This window comes from Cnephaeus nilssonii (assembly GCF_951640355.1).
Source record: "Cnephaeus nilssonii genome assembly, chromosome: 2".
NCBI lineage: Eukaryota > Metazoa > Chordata > Mammalia > Chiroptera > Vespertilionidae > Cnephaeus > Cnephaeus nilssonii.
The window spans coordinates 55,636,531-55,650,444 of NC_137073.1; the positions used below are offsets into that span (position 1 = coordinate 55,636,531).

At 35.1% G+C, this 13,914-nt stretch overlaps 1 protein-coding gene across 6 annotated transcripts in view; it reads right to left on the reverse strand.

The window, feature by feature from the left end:
- Positions 1-13,914, reverse strand: part of LOC307108733 (uncharacterized protein) — an 823,426-nt gene that overhangs the window by 374,400 nt on the left and 435,112 nt on the right. For all 6 annotated transcript variants that reach the window (XM_079786886.1, XM_079786881.1, XM_079786883.1 and 3 more), the window contains one exon: positions 2,236-2,386. In XM_079786886.1, the coding sequence (XP_079643012.1) occupies positions 2,236-2,386 (151 nt within the window). The remainder of the gene's footprint in view (positions 1-2,235; positions 2,387-13,914) is intronic.

Consider the following 13,914-nt stretch of genomic DNA (forward strand, 5'->3'; position numbering starts at 1 on the left):
TAGAAAATCATTGTTTCATAGATTGCATCCACACTTTTAGTTCTTTCCCAGGAGACTATATTTTACCCCTCTTACTCCATTTTAGTCAGAGGCAGGAGCCCAAAACTCATGTGTTTAGATAATTTCACCTAGAGAAGGAGTTAGTAGTGACACATGTCTCTTTGTTGTTTCAAAAGGAAAAGGAAAGAAATATGGGGGGTTTTCAATTTCTTGTTTTTCTGTGAATTAACAAAGTAGTCTCCTGGATGAGTGCTTAAATAGATATAATCAAGTGCATGAGGGAATTGACAAAAATATGAGTGTACATCCAGAGAATGGGTGAAAAAGCAGGGTGTGGCTAAACAATAAAACCTGGGAACAATGAAGGTCCTGCTCAGCTGAAGACTTCAAACTATACATTTGAAGCAATACTCAATCATGCAGTTAGATTTCCCCCCTTCATTCTGCCACTTATAAGGCACAGAAACAGACAAAGAAGATATAAACAGAATCAACACTGAAATTTTGCAAGGTGGCTGTTGTGAAAAAGAAAACAGGTAAGATTAACGTGACAGCCCAAGGAGTTGAGGGTGTAAAAGAGGGGGAAAAAGGAGCACAGTGGGGCTTAGCAGCTGGAGGGGAAAGAAAGGCAAGTGACTGGGAATTGTGATGGGTGTGGAAGAGCAAATGGAGAGAGAGCAAGCTGGTAAAGAACCCAGATAAACAGGAAGGTATGTAAGAGCTGAGTGTCGGTCTCCAAGATTCCACAATGGAAAGAGCTGACAGTGATGACTAGCTCTACTGTGACCTTAGGTGTGGGTTGCTGCTGAAGTGGAAGAAAGATGATGCTTTCACCATGACAATCAAATGGCTAAGGTGTGGGGTTCATCATGCAAAGAGCCCTTGGCGTTGCCAGATTCACTTGAGAGACCTGAAGGGAGGAAGAAGACCTTGAGTAAGCTGCACAATTCTCAAAAGAATATATGCAAAGTATCAGCTAAGTGTGAGGGGGATGTGACAAAACAATGTCCTTACCATTCAAGGACAAGGTCTTTGGTCAAGAGTGGGAGATGCATTTCTGGCCTCACTCCCAGTAATTGTGAGGAGGATGAGAGAATGAGCAGATTTCTCTAAAGAGAAAAGTGACAGACACAGCGCCCTTGAGATCTTTCCACCTAATTTCACATATTTTATGTATAGTCTTAGTTGTTTCAATTTCAAAAGGTATTTTCTGACTTTGTCTCTGAATTCTGGGGAGCACCTTATGCAATTAAATGGCACAGAGAACCCTAATAGGCTATCTACAGAAACAGGAAGGAAAGCATGTAGTCACATTAGTCAATGAGGATGGTGGGAATAGCAGTCGGGAAAATCAGTTTGGTAACAAAAATAAATCTCCCTATGGGTCGATCCAAAAAGGCAACACTGGCTGGGAAACCAGTCACTGTGAGGCCAGCGTACATCTGCAAACCGTTTACTCCAAGGAATCCTCACTCAGAAGATACCGTTTGATTTTAATTCATACATATAAATTTTAAAAAAACATTTTTGCAATTGAAATTAAACACCACCATCCCAACACTTCTTAATGCTCCCGGAAGGCACATCCTAAACACTCTGATAATCCATCTTCTCCTCAGATGCCCAGGAGTACAGATTTCAGGCTCTGAAAACTCGGCCAGTGCTGAGTTCGTGGCTTTGCAACCAGAGCAGTGGCAGAGGGCTCTGTGTGCAAAGACAGCAGTTGGGATTTAAGAACACTTGGGTTATTGTCTTGCAATTCTCAGTGAGTTTATTTTTGAATGTGTGCTTTACAAGTGAGCATACCCCAGGGACTTACAACCTCTGTGCAGCAGCAGTCCCATCTCCCTCCGCTGGACCCGTTCTTGGCCTCTCCCTCCCCTGGCATCCCCCAGTTACCAGCTGGGGCTGGTCACCAACTCCCAGGGGTGGGGGTGCAGTGTGCTCCCCCTGGAGGGACCTGGTGGAAATCATTCCTACCCAGATGGACATGGAGTGCCTTGGTGCATTCCACAGATTTGTAGCATGAGCCTCTCAACCCCCTAATCTAGAGACCTAGTACCTTCCGGAGCAGAGGTCCCAATGCCCTCTGGGTTTTAAGTCCATCTTGGTTGGGGGCTGGCCCTCCAGCTATCCCCATGCCCTAAGATTGTGCCATTAAATACTACATTTAAAATAGATGTTTTTCAGTTGAGAGATATTACCATAGAAGAAAAGAATTTTATAGTTTAGTACCTTTACGAGTAATTGTCTCCTACTATTTGAACCACGAACTTCATGTTCATTTTGCACGGAGTCCGCAAAGTAGGTAGTTGATCTTGCTCCCAGCTCTCGGCAACAGAGATGATTTGAAGAGGTAAAGCCACTCACATGCATCTGACAGATTCTGCAGAAGGTTCATAAACACATTCCAGTATTCTTCCATAGAAAAATGCCCCCTGCTTTTCCAAGCGTATAGTTCTGTCTGTGCCTGTCTATGACACCGTAAGTCTGGAGACTAGAAATTACATAAGGTGTAATACTTATGAATTGAAAGACTTAAGTACACCAGCTTCATAGTTTGTTTTAAAATATGATAACTAGTCCCAAGAAAGATAGTTCTAAAAGTCACTTAAAATCCTCCTTCCCTTAATCTGAGTTACACTCCATGAATACAGTGTGACAAACACCACTTGTAAATGGTGAGTTCACTAATTGCTTGAAATCTGCTATAGATAAGCTGTTTGTACTTTTTAAATTCCTGTGCCCTGATGCATAATCTTATTTAACAATAAAAACACATGTATTGGAGGAATTATCATTATTCCTATTTTACATGTGTGTAAAGTGCTTGGAAAGTACTATGTAATTTCACCAGCAATGCAGTGAGTGAAGTTGGGAACTGCATCATGGCCGATATATGGCAACATAACAATATACAGATTGGCAGGTTGGACAAATTTTTGATTGGGGAATCATGCTATAATTTTTTAATTCCCATATAATTTTTAGTTTAGAAATGTGATTTGAAAGATAAAAATCTATTGTTCCTTTAAAATAATGCTTTAACTGCTTTGAACAAGAAGACTTCTCTCCTCTGTCCCCAATATTAATTAATATAATGTGTTTTGGTATACTGGATAAGCTTTATCAACCTCCTTTTATAACTGTCCACTAATTTATAAAGAGATCAGAAAACAAGACATAAATAACAGGATATTGTGACATAAATTATGTTACAAAGGAATTTTTGCTCACAATGTACTTGAAGAATTGCATTTTAGACATTCTTTCCTCTCATACAGTATTCTGTATTGTCATACATTTTGAGAAAACTTACCAAAAGCAAAATGTATTTTAAATAATGAATGTCTTTACAAATAATCTATTTGAAGTTCATTTATTAGATTTAAAATAAGAAATCAAGTTTTAAAAACTAAAGTAATATAGCTGGTTATTTTATTCACAGATTATCAAAAATTATATTAAATTTTTCAATAAAATTAATTTATTGCTACTTTGGCTATGCAGATTATAGAAATAATTATAATATGTTATCAATAAGTATGGTGAAACAAAATAAAAAATACACTTCCATAGATATATCAGGGAAAATACTTCATATATCTTTGAAAGAGAATTTTTGTTTCTAGAATTGTACTATTGGTTCAGACTTGAATGTAAGTTCCCAAGTCAAGAAATGAGAAAAACTTAAGTGGTAATTGCTGAAGCAGCAAACCCATTTGGATCAAAAATATATTGTTTAAAGGACTGAAGATAAAATATGTTTTTATTGTAGCTTTTAGTTTGCTTCAAGATCTATTGCCTTTAAGGTTGAAAAAGCACTCCAAAGGGGACAATAATGATTCCAGATACAGATATTATACTCTACTGATGTTGTCCTTCCGATCCTCCTGTAAGTGGTTTTCTATTACTGATGTATACCAGACCAAATTGTGTACCTTTCTCTATGAATAATGAAAGCAGGCATAAGCACAAGAAATATGAGGACTGCTGTAAACAGATACTTCTGTTTCATTACCACTATTTTATTAACAAATTACTTCCATTAAAGAGATTATGAGGTTGCAAAAAGCAATCCAAAATGAAATAGTCCAGGCCTAACTTTCATTTTGCAATGAATTGAAGTGATTTGCCTGCAGTCGGCTCAGTTCCTCATCGTTTCTGTAACTGCACAGTCTATTTGTATCTTGAATTGTGAGTGTGCTCTCCTCAGAAGGGCTTTGTGAATCATCTTTTCTAGGGGGGAAAAATGTTTCCAATTAAGTCAAGATATACACCTCTCCATTCCTAATGTGGAGAGTGGTGTGTTATATATAATCCACCTCAGGTTGGAACAATATGCCTAGAGCCCCATATTTCATACTATAGTTATTTTACAATCCAATCATTTGTGACAAAACCATAAGCTTTTAAAGCAATCATGCCTCCAAAACTTACTACTAGCATCATTCTAATGTGAAACCAGTACTTCCATTTTTTTTTTTTTTAATATTGAAACTTTAACTCTCTAAATTTCTGGGGAGATCCCCAAAGTGGCCTGTTTGAGCCTTTCTAAGTGAAGGGAACCAAATGTTTAAAATGGTTATTGTGTTTCACAGCCTGTGGTTATTTAGTATTATTCAGGAGTATACAATCTTTTCTGTAAGAGGAAGAAAGAGATGTTAGTCATATCTTGGTTTCATTTTTGGAGCATGAAAAAAAAAAAAAAAAAAACACAAAAATGATGGCAGTACTCTGCCAGTTCCAAAACTGATTTTGAAATGGGCCTGGTCTATGGAAACTAGAAATCTGATAATCACAGTTGCTACAGAATCCTAGTGTGGCAAGATAATGACTTACACTAATATCCCCAAATGCAGAGACTCAAAAAATATGAGGGATTAAATAGAATTGATTTCTATTATGAGTGCTAGATAAATAATTGAATAAATTTTGATTTTATAAAATTCATTTGAGATTAAACATTCCTCTGTCCCTAAGAATTTTCTGTTATTTACATACTATTGTATTTAAATTTTCTTTACATTACATATTTAATAGACTTCATAAACAAGGTTTTACCAATCAGTCAACATGTTACAGGAGAACTTAAAAACATAATTGAATCCTGAAAAATGCAAATAATTACTTTTAAATTTATTTTGTATATGATTGAGGACTTTTTGTATGTTTCCAAAATAATGTAGGGCTAGTTCCCAATCAAGATAGCAAATATTCAGGAGAATAAATTTGTAAAACAGAGAAAATTTAAAAACAAAGAATAAAATAACTATTAAAGCTCTAACAAAAGAAATTACTCATTTTACAATTCTTTTTCTAAGCACTTATTTGTTTTAAAAAATGGGAATTCTACTGTTTGTATGGTTGTCTATCTTTTTACCAGAAACGTATCAATTCAAAAGGAGAAGTCTAGGTAACAAAGCAGAAATATAAAATCTACATCCCTCAATATTAGGTAAAATGGAAAAGAAAATTGAAATAACCAAATACGAATTTCAACAGCCATAGCTAACCAATTTAGAAGTAAATTTCATGCCGTAATCTTTGAAAAATCTTGACCAAGGAAAGAATTCTGCTATATCATATGGAAGCCATTTTCAGAAAGAATGTGTCAAAAAAAATCTCCAAAATTCTCACCAATTTGAAGAAAAATGGATAAGCATGGTGAGTAGGCAATCTGGGAAAAACAGAGGCTAAACCCTACATAATAGAAGCCCCTAGCCATTTTCAAGTTGATAATGGAGCAAATAAAATGGAACAAGCATCGCTAAGAGAATCATTTAAAATACAGTCAGGAGGCCACTGAGGAAGTGGGCCTGAGCACATCCTGTGCCTGCCTCAGTTCTCAGAGCAGCTATTAAGTTGCTAAAACTGTTACTAAACTCAGCTCAAGGCTGAGTCATAAACATTCTGCAACTACAATGGCTGTATGGAAACATAGGGACTTTACCACCTCCTTGTAGTTTTCACTCCCCATTGGCATATTTGAACTAACCAATCCCATTTGCAGGAAGGAATTACACTTTGTGGTTTTTGCCTTTCTTTGTTCTCTTCAGAGCACAGTTTGGTTACTACTTGAATCTAAGTCTCCCAGGTTGCAGCTCTTTTGCTCAATAAATGATTTTTGTTTGTTTGCTTCTCTCTCTCTCTCTCTCTCTCTCTCTCTCTCTCTCTCTCTCTCTCTCCCCCCCTTCCTCTCTCCCTCCCTCCATCCCTCCCTCCCTCTCTCTCTCAATAACCTGAACCTCTTCTTTTGATAACAAAGTGCTGCATGATCAATTAGAGAGAAGTCTTCTGCCAAGGGAGCATGATATTCCCTCTAGCAAATTACAAGGAACTCTAGTTTATACCATTTCACATAAACTAAGAAGTATAAGAAATGCCCAGGATATCTAACAAAGGCTCTTCCAGCAACTCTCTTCCTTCAAAGAGGACCAAAGAAAGAGTCATGTATCAAGTCACAAAGATGGACAGTAGAAAAGAAGCTAAATTTCAGGTAGAGTAGGCTTAGAGTCAAGGAGAATTAATCCACACGATATAACAACAACAATGGTTTGGCACAGCAAGATGAGAAAAAAATGCATGGCAAGTAAGCCAGCATACCTCAGGAACAGATAAAGTAAATATATATTACATTTAAAAACCCAACAAAGAGTCCCATCTAAAAGGAAACACAATGTAAGAAAAAGAAAAAGGAAAGAAAAAAAAAAGCAACAACTCTTTGAGAATGCCTCATAATCAAGAAAAACCAGGAACATGACAGTTAATAGGACCCAAATAAATCTTAAAGAAATAACACTGAATTAGAAACACTGTGAAATAGATTAGCAATGCCTAAAAATCATAGTGTTGATATATATGATGCTTCCACTGGGAAAGAAGTAGATAATTCAACAAATGAAATTAGAGTAGTATAAATGAATATTAAAATGGCACACTGCATTTTTAAATAATGTGGTATAGAATAAGAGACTTCAAAGCATACTGTAATTATACTATTGAATTTGAAAAATAAAGAATTCTTCAGGGTTCTTGCAGAAAATATCATCAATGGAAGTTAGAAGTGGACCTGCTCATATGAGCTCAGATTTTCCATTAAAATTTTTCACACAGTAGTGAATAAATTATCTTTAGATTTGAGGGGAATATATTGTGATGTAAGAATATTATAAACAGTCATTTCTTTTTGTTCACATACAATGGTAATACAAAGATTCCTCAAAATTAATGAACTCAGATAATCTATATGTCCCAAAAAATGTATATGCACATTTTGAATAATTATAGAGGCAGTGTTTATTAAAATACATTTCATTTTCAAAATTGAGCTATCAGCTATTAAAGTGTGTATACATTTTTGGGACACCCTGTATATAAATAAATGAGTATGTATAATATATAATACTCATTTATTTATATATATATGTATACACACACACACACACATATATATATATATATATGGAGAGAGAGAGAGAGATACTAGAAATGATAGTTTACCAATATGTTATTTCTAAATGGAAATATTTTAATTATTTTGCTTGATTCTTTGCTTGCTTTTTACAGTAATGTTTAATTATTATTTTGTGTAAAATAATTAACTGATTATTCTAAAATATTTAAAACACAAGTTTAATGATTGCCTAACATCCATTTTATGTATATACTATAATTGATTTAATTATAATCGTTTACATTTCATTTATTCCTACCTTATTACTACAGTCAACCATATTGTAATTAATATCTTTATATACAAATCTTTGTGTCACTGACTAGTTTTAGGAACTGATTCTAATAATTACTACTTCAAAGAATGACAACATTTTAAAGTTCCTTTAGATATTAACACATTGCTTTTCAGGGAGAGTATTCTCATTTACTCTTCCAGCAAAAGTGAAAACAGTGTTTATCTGACTACACCCTATGCTTGACTAAGCAGTTAAATATTTTTTACTTTCTAGTTGTATTTGTTATGTTAATTATGTTTTCACAGTCACTGTCTGTTACAAAAAAGCCTTTTTATATAATAAAGATATCAATTTTTATAGCCTTTTTTGAACTTTATATAAAGGTTATCCTACTGCAGGTGGTCTTCCCATACAATACTATCATAATAAGACTAGAGGCCCAGTGCATGAAATTCGTGCAGGGGGTGCCCCTCAGCCCAGCCTGCACCTTCTCCAATCCGGGACCCCTCAGGAGATGTCTGACTGCAGTCAGACATCCCACTCACAATCCGGGACCACTGGCTCCTAACTGCTCACCTGCCTGCCTGCCTGATCACTCCTAACTGCCCCCCCTGCTGGCCTGGTCACCCCCAAGTGTCCCCCCTGCCAGCCTAGTCACCCTCAACTGCCCCCACCCCCCTGCCGGCCTGGTCACCCCTTACCTCCCCCCCGCCAGCCTAGTTGCCCCATGCAGCCCGTTAGGTTGTCCGTTCAGTTGCGATGGTCGCTTAGGCTTTTATATATATAGATTGCCCATGCTATTCCACATAACTATAATACATTCATTTTTCCCTATGCATAATATTCCATCATGTGGTTATAGTAAAATTTATCTATTTATCTTATTTATGGGATTTATGATGTTTCAGTTTTTTTCCTTGATTAACCAAAAAATGCTTTTTTTGAACATTAATTATCCATGTTTCCTGGTGTACTTTTGAAAGAGTTTCTCTGGGAAAGATCCTTAGGAGTTGAACTATTGAATCATAAGGAAAGCAAAAACTCTTTTATATGGGACAATATAAAGTGTTGTCCATATTGATTATCCAGTTTATGCTCCTGCCAGTATAATTGACCCCAGGGACCCACAATTATAACACTAAGTATAGTCAGATTTATCTTCCACCTACTGATTGAGTCTAAAATAGTATCTCATAGCTATTTTTATGTGTAATTTTGTGATTACTAATGAAATTCAGCACAATACATCTTTTTTAGCCATTTGTATCACTTTTCTTACAAAATACCTCTTCATGTCTGAATATTTTTTTCAATTTGTTTAGTTGTTTATTGATTGCTCTGAAAGAGTACCATATATTTAGAAATTAATACTTTGTTTACATATGTTTCAAATATCTTTACCTTAGATATTAGTTTGTTATCAAGATGGCAGTTAAGAAGAAAATTATGTTTACTCCTCAGGACAATAGTCACAGATGCCCAGAGTAAAAGGCACTAAGAGAAATGCTTGGAAAATATTACTATCTCTTCCATAAAAATTAGCACAGGTGCTACCGGTTTTTCACAAAATAAATTCCTAGAGCCTTGACACTCCTTAGTCACCATAAAGGTCACAGTTTAAACTTCCACCGAGATGCTATGAAAGCTTCCAATGGTTCATGTCTAGCCAGGAACCAGAGAACTGAACTAATTGGTTAAGTCTGCTCAAGGTGACAAGCTGCTGGTTGGCTGAGAAAACATTTCAAAACCAGACTGAAAATGCTACATCTAATTTTACTTAGGATGTAGGAAGAGATCCAGAAGGCTGGTCTGTACCCGGCAATGAAACATGTTTTCCCACGCTATTCCCAGAGCACTGGGCAGGAGCGGTGCTCTTGCAGGAAGGAGGCAGCTCATCTCTGCGAGTTTTACCTACTTATTACAAAAAGGTATTTGTGGCATAACGCAAAGTTTGACCCAGAGAATGTTCATACTTTTGTCACAGTCATAGACACTATTATTTAATATCTCTTTAGCCTAATATAAAAAGAAAGCCAGCAACTATTTAGCACTCTAACTTATAATGCATTACTTTTTTTTTTCTAATTTAATTTTGTAATACATAATTCAGAAGGTTCAGAGTTATATTTTTTTCAAGGCTGTGCACTGTGTACACTTACACATTTGATTTATTCTGCATATCAAGGTATGTGTAAGGAGTGTGTAACATAAGAATATGCTGTAGACAGAGAGGGAAGTTAAAAGTGTGCAGGTGTTACACGAGGTCCATCTAAATTCTCCCAGGACAATCCCTGAATATAAAATCTTGTCATGCAGATAATGTGTAATCATTGCACCTCACTTTCCTTTTTTTATACTTTGATTAGCAATCTATGTAATCATTCATTTTTTTCAGAGTTGTGTGTCCTCTTGTGGCATATGGAAAAAAACATACAATGAGAATATTTCAAGTTTTAACATATCTGTCTCCCAAGATTTAAAAACTCTAAAAGATGCTATTATTTTAACTTATTAAAACTATTAAATAAGAATTTCTTTTTCTCACTACAATGCTCTCATTTGACATTTTTTAGATTTCATTCCACTTGTTCCAAGGCTGCTGCTATTTCTAGACATATTTATAGAAAAAATTATATGAAAATCATTATTCTAATTTATTTTATTTTTTCATATGTATTCCTCAGAGGTAAATGTTCAGACTTTAAAAGAACATATTTCCCTAAATTTTTCAAGATTATAATCAAATATTAAAAATTTACTTAGGATTTTTTTTTGCATTTACCTTTAATTAAAAATTAATCCTTAATTAATTAAATTTAAAATATATATTTTCTAGATTACCTAGTTTTTACCCAAAAGCTCTGCAATATTTACAAAAGTTCTGCAAGATTTACTAGATCTGACAGAACTAATAAGATGATGGATAGACATCAAAATAAGTGTAACTATATTTTGTTCAATATGAAAAGCTGCCATTTGAATCTTGGTCAAGAGTCACTATGTTGAAAACCTTAAAAGGCAAAGTAATTAAGCTTGTGAACCGATTTCTAATGTGTTCTTCAAGAAATATTGAACTAGAAATATTGAAATGTAATACTATTTCAACTTCATTCTGTGTTTTAATCAACTGCATCTCTTCCCTATTCTGACAAAGAAAAAAGTAGTATTGGTTCGAAAGGAACATCAACAAATAAGAAATATGTTCAACTTGCCACAATTGGCATTTTGGCATTAGTGTCTTCTGACACAGAATACTAACTGCAGAACAGGAATTAATTCTGGGGTTGCCAAAATTTCTTCTGAGGCATTCTTTTTTTTTCCTATTTTAAAACCTTACAGATTGCAAGCCTAAAAAAACACCACAAGCAGATGGTAATATACTCCATAGTTAAAGTATTTTCAAATTTTTTAAAAAAGTGTTTGCCTGCTTTTGGAGTTATTCACTAGACTACATATTTCAGACATTTCCCTATTCATCATATTTACTAGCACAATTCCCCTCAGATTATAATGAAGGAGTTTATAACTAGAGATTAGAAGATAAAGACAATGCTGCATTAGTGGAGAAACAAAGAATGATAAGAAAGTACAAACTAGGTGTCTGCTGACATGCTTTACAAAGAGAAGATTATTCTGCACCTTTATCACACTTAGACTTGATAGGGTAGCTGAAAAAATGAAGCACGGGAATATGTGAGCTATGTACTGGCAGCTATTGGAAATGGGTTTTTGATTTAGTTGCCAACTGAGAATTCAGAAACAAAATAAACTCTTTCATGGCCATGAGAAAATATGACTTTCTAAATAAGAATGATGAATATTGTCTATATAATTGATCCCCATGTTAATTCATCAAACATCTTTCAGAGCCAGAATGGCACTATTTTAATAGAATTCTGATGCTGAATGTCTAACATTGAAAAGTCACTGTATACACGCATAAAACCATCTATAATAATAAAAGCACAATATGCTAATTAGACCGGATGACCTTCCAGATGAAGTCAGGGCTGTGAGGGAAGCCCGGGTTCCAGGTGCCTGCCAGCAGCCAAAGGGAAGCTCGGTACTGGGTGCCTGCCAGCGGCCAGAGGGAAACCCGGGTCCTGGGTGCCGGCAGCCAAGGCAAGGAAGGCCTGCTCTTACACGAATTTCGTGCACTGAGCCTCTAGTATTATATAAAACTCTGTGAGAAATATCATTCCCATGATGAAACTGACAAGGAAGTGTGAAACTCTTTGAAACAGCAAAGTTCTTCAGAATTGCCAGCCTGCCTTAATGCTGATATTACCAACATGTTTAGTGTGTGTGTGTGTGGCGGGGGGTGGGGTGGGGGTGGGGGGGTGTGAAATTCAGCTCTGTTTGGTTGGAATATATTTCTGGGTCCAAAAGAATGGTAAGAATGGTGTGCTTGAGAAGAGGTTTGTATTTGGGGTATATGTTTGGGGTATATTTTAAAATCCACAGAAGCAGATGTCATATTTGAGTTTATATTTAAGTTTACTCTTGGTCAATTAATATTTATTGTCTGTGTTAATGTTTATTTTCAAATATTTTATTATAAATATTTTCAAATATAGGTAAAACACAAATAAGTTACTATAATGAATTTCCATGTATGCAACATCCAGCTTCAACCATGTTCATGCTTTGTATTCTTTATTTGGGTCAAGATGCAAAAATTTGGTTAAATAGAGACAATAGAAGACCAACATCAGAAACTTATAAGCCTTTTTAGGAGAATGGTTAGCAGTCACATTTGTGTTCCCCAGACAAATAAAATTAGATAAAACGCAAATATCAGTCATTTGCTTTGTTCATTTAGGTGTGTTAAAACTGAAAGGCCGATTAGTTATCATTTTAATAAATATTAGATACTAGGATTTTTTATCTTGATATGACTGCTACTGTATACCTTCTCTTATTCTTATTTTTCACGTTTGAAAAATGAGCACATGTAATATGCTCTCTATCTGTAAACACACATACACATGCCTTGATAACCAGGCTATATGATTATTTACATGAATTCACTATAGTAGCTGATAATATTTGACAAGGGAGGCAAGAACATACAATGGGATAAAGATAGTCTATTCAATAAATGGCATTGGGAAAATTGGACAGATACATACAAAAAATAAAATTAGACCACTTTCTTACACCACACGCAAGCAAGAATAAACTCAAAATGGATTAAAGACTTCAATGTTAGACTAGAAAGTATAAAAATCCTAGAACAAATCATAGGCAATAAAATCCTGGACATTTCTCCTAGCAATAATTTTTCTAATATATCTCCTCAGGCAAGGGAAACAAAAGAAAAAATAAACAAATCAATTAGAAATTTTTGCACAGTAAAGGAAGCCATCAACAAAATGAAAAGACAACCCAATGAATAGGAGAAATAAAAAAAAAATCTGATAAGGGGCTAATATCTATAATTTATAAAGAACTTATAAAACTCAACACTAAGAAAGTCAAACAATCCAATTAAAAAATGGACAAAGGACCTGAATAAATACTTCTCAAAAAAAGACAGTGTCCAATAGACATATGAAAAAATGCTCAATGTCACTAATAATCAGAGAAATGCAAATTAAAACCACAGTGAGACATCATCTCACACCTGTCAAAATGGCTATCATCAATAAATGAGCAAACAAGTGTTGTTGAGGATGTGGAGAAAACGGAAGCCTGGTGCAGATTGGTGCTGTCACTGCTGAAAGCAGTATGGATTTACCTCAACAAATTAAAAATGGAACTGCCTTATGGCCCAGTGATTCCAATTCTGGGAATATATCCAAAGAAACAAAAACACTAATTTGAAAAAATATATGCCCCCCTATATTCATTGCAGTTATTTACAATAGCCAAGATTTGGAAGCAGCCCAAGTGCCCATCAGTAGATGAATAGATAAAAAAATCTGAGCTACATTTACACAATGGAATAGTACCCTGTCATAAAAAAGAATGAACTAGCACCTTTTGGGATAGAATGGATGGACCTGGAGAATATTTTGCTAAGTAAAATAAGCCAGTCAGAGAAAGACAAGTATCATGTGACTTAACTTATATGTGGAATCTAATGAACCACATAAGCTAACAAACAAAATAGAAAGAGACTCACAGCTACAGAGAACAGACTGACAGCTGTCAGAGGGGAGAATTATAGTGCTGGGTGAAAAAGGTGAGGGAATTAAGAAAAAACAAAACAAAACAC